This window comes from Amphibalanus amphitrite, unplaced genomic scaffold (assembly GCF_019059575.1).
Source record: "Amphibalanus amphitrite isolate SeventyFive unplaced genomic scaffold, NRLGWU_Aamphi_draft 001896F_arrow, whole genome shotgun sequence".
In the NCBI taxonomy this organism is placed as follows: domain Eukaryota; kingdom Metazoa; phylum Arthropoda; class Thecostraca; order Balanomorpha; family Balanidae; genus Amphibalanus; species Amphibalanus amphitrite.
Genome location: NW_024883389.1, coordinates 53667 through 73105, shown reverse-complemented (window position 1 = coordinate 73105; position 19439 = coordinate 53667). Strand labels below are relative to the sequence as shown.

The following is a 19439-nucleotide window of genomic DNA, read 5'->3' as shown; positions in this document are numbered from 1 at the left end:
AGCTGAGTTATAAGAATGATGCTCAATCCCCATTTCCCCTCCAACAGAGCGTGAGAGTCTAGGCATTCCTGTGGGCAGGCGCGGATACAAGGGGGGGGGCCATGGGGGCCATGGCCCCCCCTTGGCCGATTTTTTTCAAAAATAAAATAAAAAGTTAAAAAGTTAAAAAGCTGAAAAGGGGGCCTCCTGAAAATACAGTGGCCGAAATCCGATGAGTTTTTTTTTACCTACCCACTTAGTTATTTCTTAGAAGACTAGCTGAGAAGACTTCTTTGTTAGAAGATTGGTAAAGCTTTTCATAACTTGGAGGTCTCTTATACTCACAGAGATGACCACTTTTACAGGGCCTCCTAACCTGCACAGAGGGCCTCCAAGCCTGCACAGATGTTGAGATGTTGCCTGAACAGCTAGATAAGCTCAATAGACGCAGTTTTTTTTTTTGGGGGGGGGGGGGGCCAACAAGTGGGAAGATGGGGCCTCCAACAGGTGGGATTATGGGGGGGGAGCCTCCTGGTTTCTAATGGCCCCTCCCTTGGAGATTTTCTGGATCCGCCCCTGCCTGTGGGGCACGGGCTAACAATAACTATCTCATAATCATTGCAGCCATGAACATCTACTGCCATTCTTTAACACCGGTTTCGCTGCGCTGAGCGGTGGCCGTCCCGTTTGTTGGATTCTACAGCTGGCTGGCGGAAAGCGTTACCGGCCGCCCGTCCACCGCCCGCGGGCCGGACCGAGCGGTCCCGCTGACCCTACCTGACCTGAGCCCGGCGCGATATGGGACAGGCAGACGGGGGTTCGGCTCAGTGAAGGCAGCGCCCACTGGTGCTGGGGACTTGTTTAATAGACCTACTGTACAGGACAGGGCACTGGGCAGGACACAAGGCAGGGCACAGGGCGGGCACTGGGCAGGGCACAGGGCAGCGACGCAGTGGGTCAACTTCGCAGGCGCTCCGTCCCAAGGCGAGGGGCTGCATCCTGAAGTGAGATTGCTTTAGGTGCCTTAACCCTATTCCTGGCGGGCTCCGCCGGGACAAGAAACTGGCGGGGGGGGCCGATTCGGCCCCCCCTTCAGATCTCAAAAACTACACATCGCAGCGACAAACGGTAAACGGCATCGGATACGCACGGTCAAGATCTACAATTTTTACTAAGGTCATTTTCAGGTCAGGTCAAAGATGACGTCACAGGGGTCGAAAAAGTCAAAATGGCGGCGCTAGATATGGAGAGAGTTTTTCTCGAATAACTTTCGAATTAGTCAAGATAGGAACAAACTAAGGGCATCATCGTGATCCTCTCGTCAATCCGCATCGAATGATATATATGTTGACCTCGAAAGGTCAAGAGCTCTATCTCCAACAGGAACGAAATGGCGCGGGGGGGGGGGTGGCAACCCCCCCCCCCATGTGCGTTCTAGGATGGGAAAATGGCATGTGCGGGCGAGGGTTAATTAAAACCCGCGCCGGGCCGGTGCTTCGAGATTCCGCGCCGGGCCGGGGGTGTCTGACCCCCCCCTTCAAACTCGGCTCCTGGGCCACGTAGCGACACGTGGTAAGCGGCAATCGAAAGAACGTCTAAAATAAGGACAAAAACACTTCGGTCATTTTTGGGGTCAGGTCAAAGGGCAGTTCACCAATGGTCACCAATGGTAAAATGTTGACTATTTCAACATTTTGGAAACTACCAACGGCTATCTCGGGAACCGACAGAGCTACAGCGCCGCGGAAAAGCGCATTCATTCGATAGCCCTTTTACAGACCTTTCTGAGTATTGTTCTCAGATTTGACCTCAGGTCAACGGTTTAGCCTCCAGAGTGCAAAAACTCCAAAAATAGCCGTTTTTACGAAAAACGTTTTGTCGGTAATAACTTTTGACTAAAAAAAAACATGACATTACTTTTGCCAGCATCGTGTTCCTCTCGTCGAGACGCGTCGAATGAACTATAATTTGACCTTGAAGGATCAACTTGGAAAATTGACCTCAGGTCAAGGTCATGACCTGACTGGAAAAGGTAATGTTGCATATCAGTCGATCTGCAACGTCGCGCCGAACACATCTAAGGCGTTCTCATCGCTCTAGCACGCCTCTATCAGAAGTTATTAGCGAAAAAGCTGTTAGATTCTGTTCATGACCTGAGATGACCTCGGGGACATAACCAGGGGTCAGAGTTGCCATTTTTTTGTTCAGTGTGTCAATTTTACCTACATGTCGATGTTTGAGAGTGTATAGAATAGCGTTCGTGCAAAACAGACGCTTTTCTATTTTCTCCCATTGACTTATAATTGAGAGGCCGCAAAATTGACCTCACCTTAGGTCACCGATATCAAAATTCCGAGATATACATTTTATAGATCATGTTGCTCTAATCAATCGTTGAAAGTTTCAAGGCATCATTCGGTGTAGCTATGACGAGCATTCTTATTTTTCTGAGGTGAGGTCACTTAGCGTGACCTGGTGACTTGACCTAAGGGGACCTGGGTCTGAAATTTTCACAACATGTGCGGAAAAGATGCACAAACAGGTGTACCAAAAACAGCGCCACTCCGCAAGGCCGTTTTTTGAGATATCTGCGAAAAACCGCAGGGGGAGTTTAAACCGGCGCGGGTTAGGTGCCCTGTCGCTGCCGTAGTAGTGTCCCCTGTTCAACTTCGGGATGCGGTAAAAATTTGTTAGTTGTGCTTTGGCCCGATAACCTCCAAATGCTTTGTAAAAATTGTGGGGGAAGTGCTTTGGAAAAATCCGTGCATATTGGTAGTCTTCGCCCTCTGTGGGACAACCGGTTGGGGTTTGACCGTATGTCAAATCTGAGGAAACGTTAGCAAAAGAGCATTGACAGAGCTATCGAATGCGCCTTTCTGCGAATTTTTAGCTCTTTTGGGTCTCGATTTACGCACCCTTTTGTGACAAAGAAAGTCACAATCGGGGATATTTTCCTGATGAACTTATGTATCTTTACTGACCTCCAATGACTTCGACAGTTTATGTTGGAAAGAATGACCTAAAATTCTAAATCCTAGGATCTTATTGCGATTGTTTTGCGTTTTCCACGCCTGCTCAGCCTTTTATATTTCGAGAGAATCGGATTGGCCAAATACTCAAATACCCTCCCGCCCACCACCATGACTAAGCTGGTCGAGATCCCCTCACTCCTCAGGACACGGGTTAAAGATAAATGTAGAAGTCGAAGCTGTAGTCGGAATCGGGGTCCATTTTTGAAGCAGAAGTCGGAGTCACAAAAATATATCGACTCCACAGCCCTGGTTTGAATTACAAACGATTGTTGTTCTGATTCACTAAAGATTCACGAAAAATATCCCTCCCTTCCACCCCCAGTGCTTAATGACAACGTAACAGGGTGGACACTGGACAGCGTAACAGGGTGGACACTGGACAGCGTAACAGAGTGGACACTGGACAGCGTAACAGGGTGGGCACTGGACAGCGTAACAGGGTGGACACTGAACAGCGTAACAGAGTGGACACTGGACAGCGTAACAGGGTGGACACTGGACAGCGGGACAGGGTAGACACCGGACAGTGGGACAGCGGTGGAACTGGACAGCGGGACAGCGGTGGAACTGGACAGCGGGACAGGGTGGACACTGGACAGCGGGACAGCGGTGCAGACACTGGACGGCGTAACAGGGTGGACACTGGACAGCGTAACAGCGGTGGAACTGGACAGCGGGACAGGGTAGACACTGGACAGCGGGACAGCGGTGGACACTGGACAGCGGGACAGCGGTGGACACTGGACAGCGTAGCAGGGTGGACATTGGACAGCGTAACAGGGTGGACACTGGACAGCGGGACAGCGGTGGACACTGGACAGCGGGACAGCGGTGGACACTGGACAGCGTAGCAGGGTGGACATTGGACAGCGTAACAGGGTGGACACTGGACAGCGGGACAGCGGTGGAACTGGACAGCGGGACAGCGGTGGAACTGGACAGCGGGACAGCGGTGGAACTGGACAGCGGGACAGCGGTGGAACTGGACAGCGGGACAGCGGTGGACACTGGACAGCGGGACAGGGTAGACACTGGACAGCGGGACAGTGGTGGACACTGGACAGCGGGACAGCGGTGGACATTGGACAGCGTAACAGGGTGGACACTGGACAGCGGGACAGGGTGGAACTGGACAGCGGGACAGCGGTGGAACTGGACAGCGGGACAGCGGTGGACACTGGACAGCGGGACAGGGTAGACACTGGACAGCGGGACAGCGGTGGACACTGGACAGCGGGACAGCGGGACAGCGGTGGAACTGGACGGCGGGACAGGGTGGACACTGGACAGCGTAACAGGGTGGACACTGGACAGCAGGACAGCGGTGGACACTGGACAGCGGGACAGCGGTGGACACTGGACAGCGGGACAGCGGTGGACACTGGACAGCGGTGGAACTGGACGGCGGGACAGGGTGGACACTGGACAGCGTAACAGGGTGGACACTGGACAGCAGGACAGCGGTGGACACTGGACAGCGGGACAGCGGTGGACACTGGACAGCGGGACAGCGGTGGAACTGGACAGTGGGACAGCGGTGGACACTGGACAGCGGGACAGCGGTGGAACTGGACAGCGGGACAGCGGTGGACACTTGACAGCGTAGCAGGGTGGACACTGGACAGCGGGACAGCGGTGGACACTGGACAGCGTAACAGCGGTGGAACTGGACAGCGGGACAGCGGTGGAACTGGACAGCGGTGGACACTGGACAGGGGCGGCAATGATCCTCCGGGGTGCAGGATAAACTAGATATAGCATGGACACGATCGCAAAAAATTTCCGTGGAACATTGAACTGATAACCAGTCTTTCAGTGTCATGTGCTTAACTACACAAGCGAAGTGCAAAATCGATGCGGTAAAAATGCCAGTTTGAATGAATGAATGAATGATGTATTTCGGTGCTTCCACAAAGTGGGTGTTCCAGCAGCCACGTCGATGAACATGTGAATAAAAATACATAACTTAAAAGCATGACACAATGAACACTGTAAAATATACGAGTAGGCACTGGTTAAAACCACGAATAAAGAAACCTAAGCGCAGGGCGGAAAGATCCTGATGCACTGCTCACTTGTGTGACAAATAAGAAACCAGCTCAGATCTAAAGCCATGAACACCATCTCCTGCCGACGCTCGCACCGCCGAAGGCAGACTATTCCATGTCTTAATTGCCCGAAACAGGAAGGAGCGGCGACTGAACTCAGTTCGAACCTGCGGCAGCTGCAGCAGGTCGTCCGCGGATGACCGAGTGACGCGGTTCGATACATCGGAGCGGCGAACGACATTCCTTTGAAGCTCCTCTGCAACATGTTCGGCTGACAGAATGCTTCTGACCACCATTGCATCGCGCTCGCGGATCATGTCGTCCACTCGCAGCCATCGCAGCTCACTCAGCAGAGGTGTCACTCGATCGCGGTACCGTGCATTAGTGACATTAGTTTGCGTCATCTGACATCCTCGCACCCTCCAGTCCACACTCTAACCTGTAGTGCTGTCCCCCACCCCTGTCCCCCACCCCTGTCCTCCCTCCTGTCCTTCACCCCTGTCCTCCCTCCTGTCCCCCACCCCTGTCCTCCCTCCTGTCTCCCTCCTGTCCTCCCTCCTGTCGTCCTCCCCGCCTCCCTCCCGCTCCCTCCTGTCGTCCTCCCCGCCTCCCTCCCCCTCCCTCCTGCCGTCCTCCCCGCCTCCCTCCTGTCGTCCTCCCCGCCTCCCTCCTGTCGTCCTCCTCGCCTCCCTCCTGTCCTCCCTCCTGTCGTCCTCCCCGCCTCCCTCCCCGCCTCCCTCAGGTCGTCCTCCCCGTCCTCCCTTCTGTCCTCCCTCCTGTCGTCCTCCCCGCCTCCCTCCCCGCCTCCCTCATGTCGTCCTCCCCGTCCTCCCTCCTGTCCCCCACCCCTGTCCCCCACCCCTGTCCTCCACCCCTGTCCTCCACCCCTGTCCTCCAGCCTGTCGTCCTTCCCGCCTCCGTCCCCCTCCCTCCGCCGCGGAGGCCGTGCTGCCGAACAAAACCGGCGCGGGCGGCCGGCGGCGGCGACTCTTAACGCGGCTGCCGGAGGGAAGGGATTCTCTCTCTCTCTCTCTCTCTCTGCGGGTCTGCCGGAGGACGGATCCACTCTCTACTGCAGTGCCCGGACCGAGAAGCGTCGGCCGACTGGACGAGAGCAGCAGCGACCGCCTGCCACCGGGAGACGGAGACGGAGACGGAGACGGAGACACGCGCTCAGACGGCCACGACATGAAGGTACGTGCTGGCCGAACCCACGGCACGTCTGCGTAACTTACGCGCGCTAGTAACTTACGCGCGCTACGCTGAGATAATACGCACGGTATCCTGCACAGCGCCGCAACTTTTACGCACCAAGTCAGTGCTGGAATTGTGTGCAGCGCGTATACACACGGCACGATATTTTCCGATTAAACCTAATGTTTTACCTCCCTATGCAAAAACCTTTCTAAGGATATGTCCGTATAAAAGTGTATTTGATATATTTTGCTTAATGACAGCAATAACATGAAACAATAATAATAGAAAACAATAAACATAAGCATGTTGCATTTTATAACTTGCATTTCGAATTTGGTATTGAATTGTATCGAATTGAATTGATTGAACATACCTACCATTGATTGTATCACGAAATTTGCACAAAATCTATGAAAAGTCACAGATTACCTAAATCACCTTATCGTATAGGTAATCATTTTATGTAAATCATGTAGTTTACACATCAGCTAATGCAGAAACTTCATTTTAATATTATGTACCTTAGTTTCATTTTCTTTTATCAATTTTCATATTCTACTTTTCCAACAATACCTAGTTTATGTAAAAGAAAAAAATGTTTACGTTCTAGAATCGAGAAATAAATGTTCTTATGCGTCTTATCAAGTCCATCTAGTGTAGCAGCAATCGTTAAAATCAGGGATCAAGAACAAATCTACTTATTTGCACGCTAGGGATCGAAGATGGCCTGTTTTCAATAATATCTAAATAGATTAAACAGCACTTGCTATTTATAGTTCGCTTTTTAAGTTTGACCCTCACTGTAAACACCTTTTGAAAATAGCACGAGAATTAGGTACTAGCTAAATTACTGAGAAAACTGGTTAGCGCACATCGTAATGGGGATATGAATAATATTTTCCAAATTAGTTTTTAACACCAATGATATACCGATCTGTTAAACGCCGTGTGATTTAAATAACCAATGATTAGTTCAGTTGTAATTTCTGACAAGTTGTCTATCCCTGGGGGGTTCTAAATGTGGGCAAATTTGAGCTGAGGGTCTGGGAAATAGTATCTATATACACTGTGAAAAATAGGAGCCAGGAAGAAATTTTTTTGGTACAGTTGATCGTCAGTGAAATTCAATGTGCGCCAACCAGTTTTCTCAGTAATGAGGATTATCAATAGACAGGTGTGACATATTATAGTGCATGTATGGCCTAAACTTTTGAATTCATTTTAAAAGGGGAAAAACGCAAGAAATTACCCAACGTTTCGCATTTATTGCTTAGTCATGACTAAGCAATAAATGCGAAACGTTGGGTAATTTCTTGCGTTTTTTCCCCTTTTAAAATGAATTCAAAAGTTTAGACTAAGCAATAAATGCGAAACGTTGGGTAATTTCTTGTGTTTTTTTCCTTTTAAAATGAATTCAAAAGTTTAGGCCATACATGCACTATAATATTTCTCAGTAATTCAGCTAGCAGATCTCGTGCTGTGTTCGAAGAGATGTTTACAGTGGGGGTCAAAGATAAAACGAACTATATGTATACCAAAAGCAAACAAATATAACATTTCGAATATAAAGGATTACCGATGCCAAATTCAAGAAGTGTTTGTCATGCGCCAGAGTGTGCTAAAAAAATAATACACAATAATTTGATGTCAGGCAAATGCCAGCAACAACTGCCATATGTATGCTACTCCTGGGTCCCTACTAAAACCCCCGCCAGACCAGGGCCTTTTTCACAACGCGGACACCCACCACGGGGGAGGGGTGGTTGTTACGACCTCCCTTCCCTGGCGATTTCGTTGATTTGTATTCGTATTCTATTCTGCTGTTAACCCCTGCGCCCTGCTGGGATATGTTTGAACACCCCCCCTTCCTGTAGTTTTTCCCGAATATCAAATTTTCAAGTTGACCTTTCAAGGTCAATGTATAGATCTTTCGATGGGTCTTGATGAGACGAACACGATGCCGGTAAAATGAAGCTCCTGCAAGGCTTGAGTCAAAACTTATGGCAGAAAAACTGCTGTCGAAAAAAATCGGCTATTTTGGCATTCCCCCGCGGGATAAACCGTTGACAAAAATCAAATCTAAGAGCATTAATCAGAAAGAATGATAATAGAGCTATCGAATGCGTTTTTCCCCGGCGCTGTAGCTCTATTGGTTCCCGAGTTATGCTTTGGCTTCTGGGAAATTGTCGACATTCGACTTAAAATCGACGAAATTTTGCCTTCATTGACCATTGGTGACCTCACCTTTAACCTGTCCAAAAAATGACCGAAGTGATTTCGTCATAATTTTTTGGCGCTCTTTCGTGCGACGCCTTCCGCGTATCGCTACGCCGCCTATGAGCCGAGATAGAAGGGGGGTTTTCAAATACCCAGGGCGTAGAAATCCAGGACCCCCAGCGGAGCGTAGAAATCCAGGATCTCCAGCGGGACGCGGTTAGCATGGTTGCTGACTTGTCCGTATTCTATTCCGCTCTTAACCTTCCAGGCGGTGGGGGGGACATTTTTTGCCCCCCCCCCTTTAGTTTTTTTTTATATATCTCCAGAACCGCTGCGCCGATCGTCACCAAACTTTCAGTACCCTCCCGTGAATAGCTATTGCACATTGTGACTAAGAAATTTTCCAAAGGCTGTGATAGGTTGGCCGCTAATGACGTCAGAGTGACGTCATTTCTGCCATTTTCGACCTAAAAATGGTTTCGCGGGAAGAGCTGTCAGGCCTACAGCTTTGGAGATACAGAAAAATGTTTCACACATAAAAGGGGTAAAATTGACAGGGCTACAAAACTGCTATCTCAGATTTGTGAAATTTTTGGATTTTGACCAAAAAAAAATCCATAAATAAATTTTTTGAATATAATAGCCAAAAAAAAAATGAAATTCGAAAAAACCGGAATATATGTGATAGTTCCTACCACCTTCTATCTACATACCAATTTTGAGATCGATACATCTTTTTGGCCAAGTTATAGCGAAAAAACTGTTCAAAATTGATGATGTCAAATTTTCAAACTCAATTTTTAGCAATTCAAGACTTCGTAGCGCAAAACATAGACCACCATTAGACTCCCTGTGACAAGTTGCATCGAATCAATACCCATTACATGCAAATCTAGCAACTTTGAAATTTGACCTTTTTTTACCTGACCTTGACCTGACCTCCACCAGAAAGTGACCTAAACCGTACCTGATGGTCTTATAACCAACACCATTGAGTTGGGAATGAAAAATTGGCCATAAAACATGCATCGCACAACCTTAGTTAAGTTGGGTTTATGTGGTGACCCTTGATGACCTGACCTGTGACCTGACCTGGTATGACCAGTAACCTCTAATAGCAACATATGTGCTAGACAACCGACGCCCTATCGCTGATTTTCGACAAAATGCGTTTTGCTCGATGGTGCTCGATGTTATAGCGCTCTCCCCATCGAACACCGTTTGAATGTTTCTGATCCGTGAAGTAGCTTCGGAGATACGGGGGGGGCAAAAAATGCCCCCCCTCCCCCCACCGCGCGGAAGGTGGCCGGGAGTCCCACCGCCTGCCGGGTTAATGAGAGCTGAGATTTTAACTGTCGCCCAGTGTTCATGCCTTAGTTTCACAAATCAGTCACTTTTAGGTAGACAATAGCCGTTTTCACGACAGTTATCTGCACACATTCGGTGACATTAGGTGCGATTCATGAGGTACACAATTGATTTTTTGAATTTTTTTTCTCAGGCTGCACTAGTTACTTACATGTAATTGTATACCTACCTGATTTACTCAACTGTGATATGTTATTTTCGGTTAAAACATGGAAATAAATTAACACGAGTATGTTTGTTGTAAAAGGGATTTGGTTAGAATTGGTCAGGTTTGGTGCATTTTCGCCAGATAAATTGTCCCGTTACTAGGTACCACCCTTTGGGACACTTGGTGCAGTTTGAGGTGATCAGTTTCGGGACACATTAGATTACAGTAGTGTAACGGATTAGGCCATCTGGGTGCCAGAAGGCGGCCTGTTGAGTCATATAAACGGTCCTTTGCGACACGGGGCCCCCGCTAAAGCCCTGCACACACTGTGTCGGTCAAAGGACACTGTGTCCCGGCCCATTGTGTCGGAACAGAGCAGCGCCTCGCCCATCCTCGGCGAGGTCCAGTGTCTCCGTGCCGCGCTCCCGGACTCCGGAGTCCTGACTGTGCAGTCCCGGAGTCCGGAGTCCTGGACTGCGCAGTCCAGGAGTCCTGAGCTGTCGCAGTGGCGCCCTACACCACTCTCCGAGCCCGTCTCAATGTGTCAGTGGAGCGCCGACCGCCTGACACGGACCTGCGACCGGCTGACACGGACCTGCGACCGCCTGACACGGACCTACGACCGCCTGACACGGACCTGAGACCGCCTGACACGGACCTGCGACCGCCGGCGTCGGCGGCCGTTCCCATGGAAACCTGGCGAATTCGAGGGCGCTCCCAGGCCAACAATGGATCAGACTGGCGACCGCCGGATCCCGGCGGTTCCATTCGCTATGATCGCCAATTTGCAGAGGTTTCCGGTCATTTGTATGAGCGGCGCGGCCCCGGGCGCCGCCGCCGATTTCGTCGATACCATTGTCCACCTATACCGTTCCCATCGACATGAGTCGCGGAAAATGCGCAGTTAATACATATGTAGGTAGGCCATCGGCGATTGTCGGCGACTTTCAGCTCACCATTTGGACTGGGCGATGGCTATTCCGTCCGGGCTGCATTCGACAGGCCACCCAACTCTATCATCTGATGTAGAGACCTGATCACCTGCAACACCCAGAAGTGATAGAAAGTCCAGCCGGAACAAATAGAGCATAAACTGCCAGAATGTGTTCAGGAGACCGCTCGTTGTGCCATCCCTGACCGCGAACCTACACACTATGCGGGGTAACGTATCGGGTCATCTGGGTGTGACCCCAGTATAGGCGCCCTTCCTCCGAGACGGTGGGTTCGGTCCCACAGGCGACGGTACGGGGACCCGCAGTTGCTTCTGTACACGAACCCCAACTCTAGCTGTCTGTCCTGTCCAGTAACAACCGATAACATCGATATCGACTGCCGGTCCCTGTACAAGAGCAGCTGAGGTTTTCTGTGCGTGCCCTCCGACAGCTTATATCGTTGTTCCCTGTGAGGGTGTTGGGACAATTTACTCAGGGTCGCTGTACAGTAGCAACTGCGGGTCCCCGTACGGACCGGAGGAGGGACTGTACGGACCGGACCGGAGGAGGGACTGTACGGTACGGACCGGAGGACGGACTGTACGGACCGGAGGAGGGACTGTACGGACCGGAGGAGGGACTGTACGGACCGGAGGAGGGACTGTACGGCCACCAGCTGACTGGTGGTGACACGGACGGGAACTGTCAGCCATTGTCTCTGAATATCAGCAGCGAGCCGCGGTTCTCTGTCAGCGGCGGCCACCCCCCCCCCCCTCCCCCCGACCCACCGACCCAGCGAGGGTGTGACGACACCGCCGCCCTGACCCTGAGGCGGTGCGGCGCTCCAAACAGCCCGGGGGTGCGCCGGGTCAGCCCGGGTCAGTCCAGGTCGCCGCCGCGCTGGCCCGCGACGTACGACCTCGGCTTACAACAGAGCGCGCCCGCTGTTGAAGTACCACGCCGGCAGTCGGTGGCGGCGGCGGCCGTTGCCATGTGATGGAGCATCGCCACGGCGATGTGTTGCCATGGTTACCTGCAGGGTGCTCTGTAAAGCTGGCAGTTCAAAGACGCACAAACGGAGACGGCCGCCAGCCGCCATTCACTCTCATGCAGTATGCAAGGGGAGTGCATTTGCTGGTAATTCCTTCACTAGGGTTAGCGCTCGTCCGCACATGGAGGGTGGTTCCTACCCCCCCCCCCCTCGGTAGTTTTGCGTTCTGCACTGAACATTTTTAACCCTCGCCGGCACAGGCCATTTTGAGTCCTTCGACGGCACAATTGGGGGGTACGACCCCCCCTCGCGTTTGGCCCCTGATGGAGCTAGAGCTTCGCGGAAAAATGAGCGTGTTGCCCATCACGAGAGGAAGCCAATGATACCCAATTTTAAGGTCCTAGGTCATCGGTTGGCCTTCCAGGTCAGGTCAATGACCCAAAAATCGGGAATATCGGGACCTGTTAGAAAGTCGTAAAGTGCGGCTGCTAGTGCTAAGGGGTTTTCCGGGGTGCTGATCACGAATATCGTGTTAGTTTTGATCACCGATGATGTCGTTAAGCGCTTAGACCAGGTCGGGCCAGTTCAGGTCAGGTCAACCGGTAGGAGTCGTGACGGGTATTCGTAGTACCTGTCATCCGCCTCTGACAGCTTCGTAACATGTTACGAAGGCACCAAAACTACTTGGTAAATGTTCAAATGGTTGCTAAATTCGAATTCAGCTCCAAAAACTAGCCTAGAAAAATGTAAAACTCGAAATTGTGAACCGAGGTCACCAAAGGTCAATGACCTGACCTGACCTTCAGGTGACCTTGACACCCACCCTAATGCTTAGGGAGCAACATCAAATCACATGTTTGAACGTTTGAAACCACAAAAAGCTTGCAAACGCGCGGCTAATACGAGCCGACATACGCCGAATCGCGATTCCGGCCAAACATGGTCTCGGAAGAGAGGTCACAGGTCAAAGGTCATTTGGGTCAGGGTGATGAAATTTTCAGGGTAGGTGTAAAATTGATCAATGCCAGGGTGCTGAAAGTTTCGTTGCGATCGGCCGCTTTTTACGCGAGATATTCGCCCCCCCCCCTGTACCGGCGAGGGTTAAAGCTAGGAGCCTGATGTTTCGTATAGCTGCTCCTCTATCCTTTCTCAGCGTCCACTGAAAATTTCAAGTTTCTGTGGTTTTTTGTTTCGGAGATATGACCTTGTTTTTCAAGTCATGTCATGCGTATCTTGCGTCACATATGGGTCTTGTGACAGTTGTGAGCTTTTAACACCTTGAGTTCGGTATGTTCTTGCTAGTCCTACCTCCCACCTATCACGGAACATGCTATTCGACGATGTGCAGATGTCAGGGTCAGGGTCAAAGTCAGCCTAGGCGCCTAGGTCATCTAAAAACATTACATTTTAGGCTTGCTGAATTTGCTTTTAGTGAAGTTTTTTTACTGCATTTTTGGTAAAAGCTTCTCAGATCATGATCTCATGTAAAAGGGACACACAAACCAATCGGTGCACACATCAGTATACACGCAGACACACACACACACACATACAAACACATATCATTGACCTTGACCTAGCTTGACCTGAAATGACCACAGCCGGTAAAAACCTAGTCGGATAGTGTGACAAAGAGCTGTTCTAGCTGGCCTGGCACCACAAAGGGCAACGCCATCGGTATATGATGGGCTGGGCACAGCACGTGATATTCCAACGGTGGCCACAACAAGCAACATTTTTAGCTTGAACCTGACCTGGAAGGTCAATTATTGACCTAATGAGGCAAAATTGGGTACCACTGGATTTGTCTCTTCCCAAAGAATCTGTTGGTCTTTGCTGCGAAGCTCTATCTCCAGCAGGAACGAAATAGTGCGGGGGGGAGTGGCATGCCCCCCCCTCCTATGTGCGTTCTAGATTGGGAAAATGGCATGTGCGGGCGAATGTGTTGCATGCACCTCCAAATGACTGTGTAGCCGCCGAGCCGCTGTTCGCTGTAACGGACATTATTTTCGATTCGTTGGGTGAGATGCCTTTGGTGAAATGCGAAACTTCAGCTAATGATTTATTCAAATCTTAGTTCATCTCTATGTCATGTCATGTCATGTCGTTAAAGCTTTATGCATCTTACGGCTCAGAGCTAAATCAATTAGTATACACAAAACTACGCATCGTAATACAGCAATCGAAAACCCACCAATTTTAGCCTTTTTCGATGACCTGGAAATTTAAATTAAATCTCGCGGGCATCGCACGCGAATATAACTAACGGCGCCGCCACATGACAGACTATTTACAAATATGTACAATACCGTATCGGAATAACGTGATGAGGCGGCAACACTCCCCACCTTGACCCGATCAGGGCTCAACACTCACTACACAACTGCACATGCCATTAAAGCTGACCACTGTACAGCATACACTTACGTCACCTTTGTGGCATCAACTTTCTAACGCGCCATGCAAATGAGCGCCTGCCACATTTGAGCCCTATTTGGTTCAATAACAGGTCCTAAATACTACCGCGCTAAACAAGCACTATTCAACTGTTAGAACGTCAGCATGACAAGCACCAACACAAGGCTCATCACCGATCCATCAATTGTCTCAACTATTTCTGGTCACCATCGCGATCGGTGCGGCATGGTGCTCTGACGAGTAGCACCTTACAGAGATGCTATATCTTTGTGTTCTCACTATTCTGCCTCCAAGATGAGAACGAGCTTCGATATCGGCCTCTTCAGAACTGACGTCTCGGTCTGTACCATTGCAGATCGGACGAAGCCTTTCCGGTCCGGGAAAGTCTCTTTGATTCGGCCCAGAGGCCACCTGGAGCGTGGTGTGCTCGTATCCATGACAAGCACTACGTCATTAACCCTGATATTCCTGCAGATCCTTTCTTACGTCACCGTCAGGCCACCACAGGAAGCGTAGTAGACTTCTTTGCCTTGATGGAACGCGCACTTGGTAAAACATTTTTTCGATGTCGGCCATGACTGCGAATGGCCGTTCTCTGAATCTCATCAGAACGCCGAGGAGAGAACTGGTGAGGTTTGGGCCCTGCATAAGACACGATCGTTCAGTGAGGCGTTTCGAAACTTTGCGGAACAGTCGTACACTACACGAATCTTGTCCGGCTTGACGGGGTGGTACACTCCATGATGTGGAATGTACCAGGTTTGCCCAGCGGTTTTGAGGTGACTGTCTTTGACTCTCTCGGCATAGTTCTTCTCGATCAAGTCATTAACAAATTTCTTGTAATCTTCCATGTACTTGTCATTTTTGTTCATTTTCCTTTTCAGGTGCTCAGCTCTAAGCAATTCCTGTTGCTTATTGTCTGGAAATGGCGCGTCTTCTTTCAGAGACAAGGGAATCTCGTAATGTCCATCGATATAGCGTGTTCCCGCTTCGACCGTTTTCAACCACACTCTGTCCTCCACTGACAGTCCCACGTCGGTGGAGCTGCCGTTGTCTTCGAATTCCTTATTATATAGCGAGACGAACTTCTCATGAATATCAGAATCACCTCTGAGTACACTGACTCTGTTTACTCTTGCCGCTCCATGATCTCTGGTGGATCGGAGTTCTCGGGGTCCATACACAGCCCAGCCCAGCTCTGAACGGAACGCAAATGGCTGGCCTTCACCGCCTCTCCTGACCTCAAGTGGACACAAAGCCTCGGGACAGTTTCCGCCAATCATGAGGCCGATCTCAGCGTCTACTTGTGTCAGAGGAATTCCCTCGAGATGCATCCATTTACCGATGTCGGCTGGGGTTGCGATGTCCTCGTGTTTAACTGGTATCCTTTCAAGTGTGTAGGTGGGTGGCAGCTGAACAGCAGTTGAAGAATGAAGGCCTGTAATAGATAAGCCCTCGACTACTTGACATTGTACGGACTGATTTTCAGAAGCAGCAGTCATCATCGTCAGCCTTGTCGCTTTTCCCTTGACGTTCAGCCTTTTAAGCAGAAGATCCGTGCAGAATGTTGCACTTGACCCGAGGTCCAGGAACGCATGAGTGACGACCGATCGTGAGCCGTCAGGTGATCGAACTAACACGGGAATCACTGCCATCATTGTGGACGAGTCTCCGCGAGCACCAGCCGCCACTTCTGCGCCGTCTATTTCCAATCGTCCGTTTCTTACGACGGCTGCCGGCCCTGCACTGCTACCACTGCTTTGCTTGCTTGTAGCAGAAAATTCGGAAGGAGATGCCTGCTTGTCGTTGTGCAGCGGAGTCGGATGGCGACCCTTGCAGATCTTGCAGGACAGCCTTTTTGTGCACACACTGATCTGATGCCGCTGCCGAAGGCACCCGAAACAAAGTCTTTGTTCAACGATGAACGTTCTTCTCTTTTCATAGGGCTCATGATTCAGCCTCTCACAGGAATCCGTTGAATGCTGCTCGGCACAGTACAGGCACGTCATCACCCGAGGAGATGCGTCCTTATTGACACCTGTTGCAGACACGATGTGAGGCTTCTTACCGCTTCCATCTGGCTTGGTCAGCTTCCCGAAGGTGGGATCTGTGATTTTTCTCACTTCTCTGTCAACGAAAACTACGATGTCTTCAAATGTCACCTTCCTGTTTGCTTCTTCCTTTATTTGTATCACTCTATTGCGCCACCTGTCCTGGCAGTGATAGGGAAGCTTTTCCACTATCTTGCGCATCGTTCTTGGATGGTCGGTCTCTCTCGACCCTGGAGGTATATCTTTCATCACGTTGAGACACGACGTGAGCGCGATGGAGAACTTGTCCAGGCTGTCCACATCACCCGGCTTGATAGAATTCCAATCAGTCAGAATGTCGACAAATGCTGATGACACCGAATCGGGGTCTCCATATCGCCTGTTGAGCAGGCGCCTGGCCTCCAGATAACCCGACCCATCTGACATATGCGCGCATCCACGTACGATATCAAGAGGCTTCCCGCGCAAATAGGTCTGAAGATAATAAAGCCTCTCGTCGGGATCATCAGTTTTACTGGCGACTCTGGAGTCGAAAGCTCTAACAAAACTGCGATACTTCGTTACATCGCCGTCGAAGACCGGTATCTCCAGCTTAGGCAACTGGCCCTTCTGAAGCTGAGTGAGCAGCACCCTTGAGTAGTCTGCCTGCTGTGACTGCTGAGGCTCTGTATGACCCCTCTGCTCTGTCGCTGCTCCTGCTGCCTCCGAGTCGTCTATGCTCCTAGCCTCGTGCGTGGTGGGCTCCTGCGATCTCCCAGACGGTCCATCAGAACAGCGACGCTCTTGAGTAGGGTTCCTGAGCCCTGTTTCTGGCTCAGCATTCCCGGAAGTCAGAGACTGAGAGGACGGCTGGTTTTGTCGGTCGGAGAAGGATGTGACTGGTCGTGCCGTGGCCGCCATACCCTCTGGCTGATCAGCTTCCGCCAGGATCTTCTCTCTTGCCTCCGATTCTGCAAGCTCGGTTCTTATCATTAGTTCCTCTTTACGAAGCCGAAGATTCAGCTCCTCCAATTCGATTTTACGTTTCTCCTGCAGAAACGAGGCTCGTGCCAGCAATGCAGCTCTTTTTGTCGCTTCAATAGCTCGCAGTGAGCGCACTGAGGCGGCAGAGGCGGAAGTGTGACAAGAGACAACTGACTCGCCACACACGGATTGGTCATTCAACGCCACCTCAGTTATGGAGTCGTTATCTTGTCCGTTGTTGTAATCGGCGTCTTCTCGGTTCCTGCTAGAACCATCGTCCTTTTCATATCTCATAAGCTCTTGCAAACGTCGAACTAGAACGGCCTTCGTGCCCTTAATATTTGCGTGTCTCTTCCTCAGTCGCTCTTTCAACTCACTCACGGTAAGTCTGTCAAGCTTGTCCATTTTGTGACTTCGCGAGTTGCGTCCGATTAACCGAATCAAATGCAGCACAGTGGACCGATTGATCTGCTGTGATGCGTTGAATGCGATCGTCTCTCACGTCAGGCCAGGACGAGACGAGACGTCAGCCGTGAAGCGCGTATGAACTCGCCTTCAGACGTTTTCAATTGGTGCAGTCAATCTGTCACGCAAGTCCGTCGTTTCACTAAAGCCGTCGTTTTCTTGGAAATACAAGAGCTTTTCACATCTTGCAATCATTCTTAGGCCTCATCTCGCATGCTATTGCAGTCTTGCCAACTTAATCTCGCTTACATCCAAATATGTCATTGTTCTTGCATATTTCTACGCTTTACCTTCTCGTTTGGCTTTAACTTCGCACAAAGCTTTATCTTAAAGCTTTTACTTGAATGCATTGGCTTTAACTAAATGCTTTAGCTTGAATGCATCAGCTTAAACTTAACTGTGCAAAGGTTTTAAATGCAAAGCCTTTAAACTAAATGCAAGCTTCGACTTCGAACAAAGCCTTAACTTTAAGCCTTTACTTTAATCCATCAGCTTTAACTGTAGCCGCCGAGCCGCTGTTCGCTGTAACGGACATTATTTTCGATTCGTTGGGTGAGATGCCTTTGGTGAAATGCGAAACTTCAGCTAATGATTTATTCAAATCTTAGTTCATCTCTATGTCATGTCATGTCATGTCGTTAAAGCTTTATGCATCTTACGGCTCAGAGCTAAATCAATTAGTATACACAAAACTACGCATCGTAATACAGCAATCGAAAACCCACCAATTTTAGCCTTTTTCGATGACCTGGAAATTTAAATTAAATCTCGCGGGCATCGCACGCGAATATAACTAACGGCGCCGCCACATGACAGACTATTTACAAATATGTACAATACCGTATCGGAATAACGTGATGAGGCGGCAACAGACTGTATAACAGGACGGCTGGAATAACGACTACATGTGGCGACTTTCTGAATTCAGAAGGACCTAATTCGCGCACAGATTTTACCTTCCTCAGCGTTAGTCTGGCCCCTGGACCTTGGATCGAAGGGGAGGGGGTAGAAACCCAGCATTAGCTCTGGACCAGTGGCGGATCGAAGGGGAGGGGGTAGAAAACGTTCCCCTGGGACCTTCGAACCATGGTGCGAGTGTCTTTTTACTTTGATTCCGCATGGTTGAGTACAGAAAGCATTACAATCAATTACTGGTTTCAAGCATTTCCTAGTCTTCATTTGTTAGGCTTTCTTTCGGTGGGAATCCATTCCAATTTATTCCGTACATTTGCGAACCACATAAATTAATACTAATTCATTTGTATATTTATAAATTATATAAGATATTAAGTTATAATAAGTTGTATTACCGTATCTCTGTCAGTCCGCAGACAGTTGGCCGTCTCTTTGTGTGACTGTATCTCTCTCTCTCTCTCTCTCTCTCTCTCTCTCTCTCTCTCTCTCTCTCTCTCTCTCTCTCTCTCTCTCTCTCTCTCTCTCTCTCTCTCTCTTCTCTCTCTCTCTCTCTCTCTCTCTCTCTCTCTCTCTCTCTCTCTCTCTCTCTCTCTCTCTCTCTCTCTCTCTCTCTCTCTCTCTCTCTCTCTCTGTGTCCACAGACGGCCGTGTGGCTGCTGCTGCTGACAGTATCAGTCCACAGACAGTTGGCCGTCTCTCTGTCAGTCCACAGACA

General features: G+C 50.0%; 1 protein-coding gene across 4 annotated transcripts in view; it reads left to right on the top strand.

Annotated features, from left to right (window-relative positions):
• Positions 1 to 6047: 6047 nt before the first annotated feature.
• Positions 6048 to 19439, top strand: part of LOC122375691 (pro-resilin-like) — a 50450-nt gene continuing 37058 nt past the window's right edge. For 3 of the 4 annotated variants that reach the window (XM_043355179.1, XM_043355181.1, XM_043355180.1), the window contains exon 1: positions 6067 to 6253. In XM_043355179.1, coding sequence (XP_043211114.1) covers positions 6248 to 6253 — 6 coding nt within the window. In that variant the 5' untranslated portion in view covers positions 6067 to 6247. Of the gene's footprint in view, positions 6254 to 19439 lie in introns of all 4 variants that reach the window. The other variant, XM_043355177.1, reaches the window with a different exon arrangement.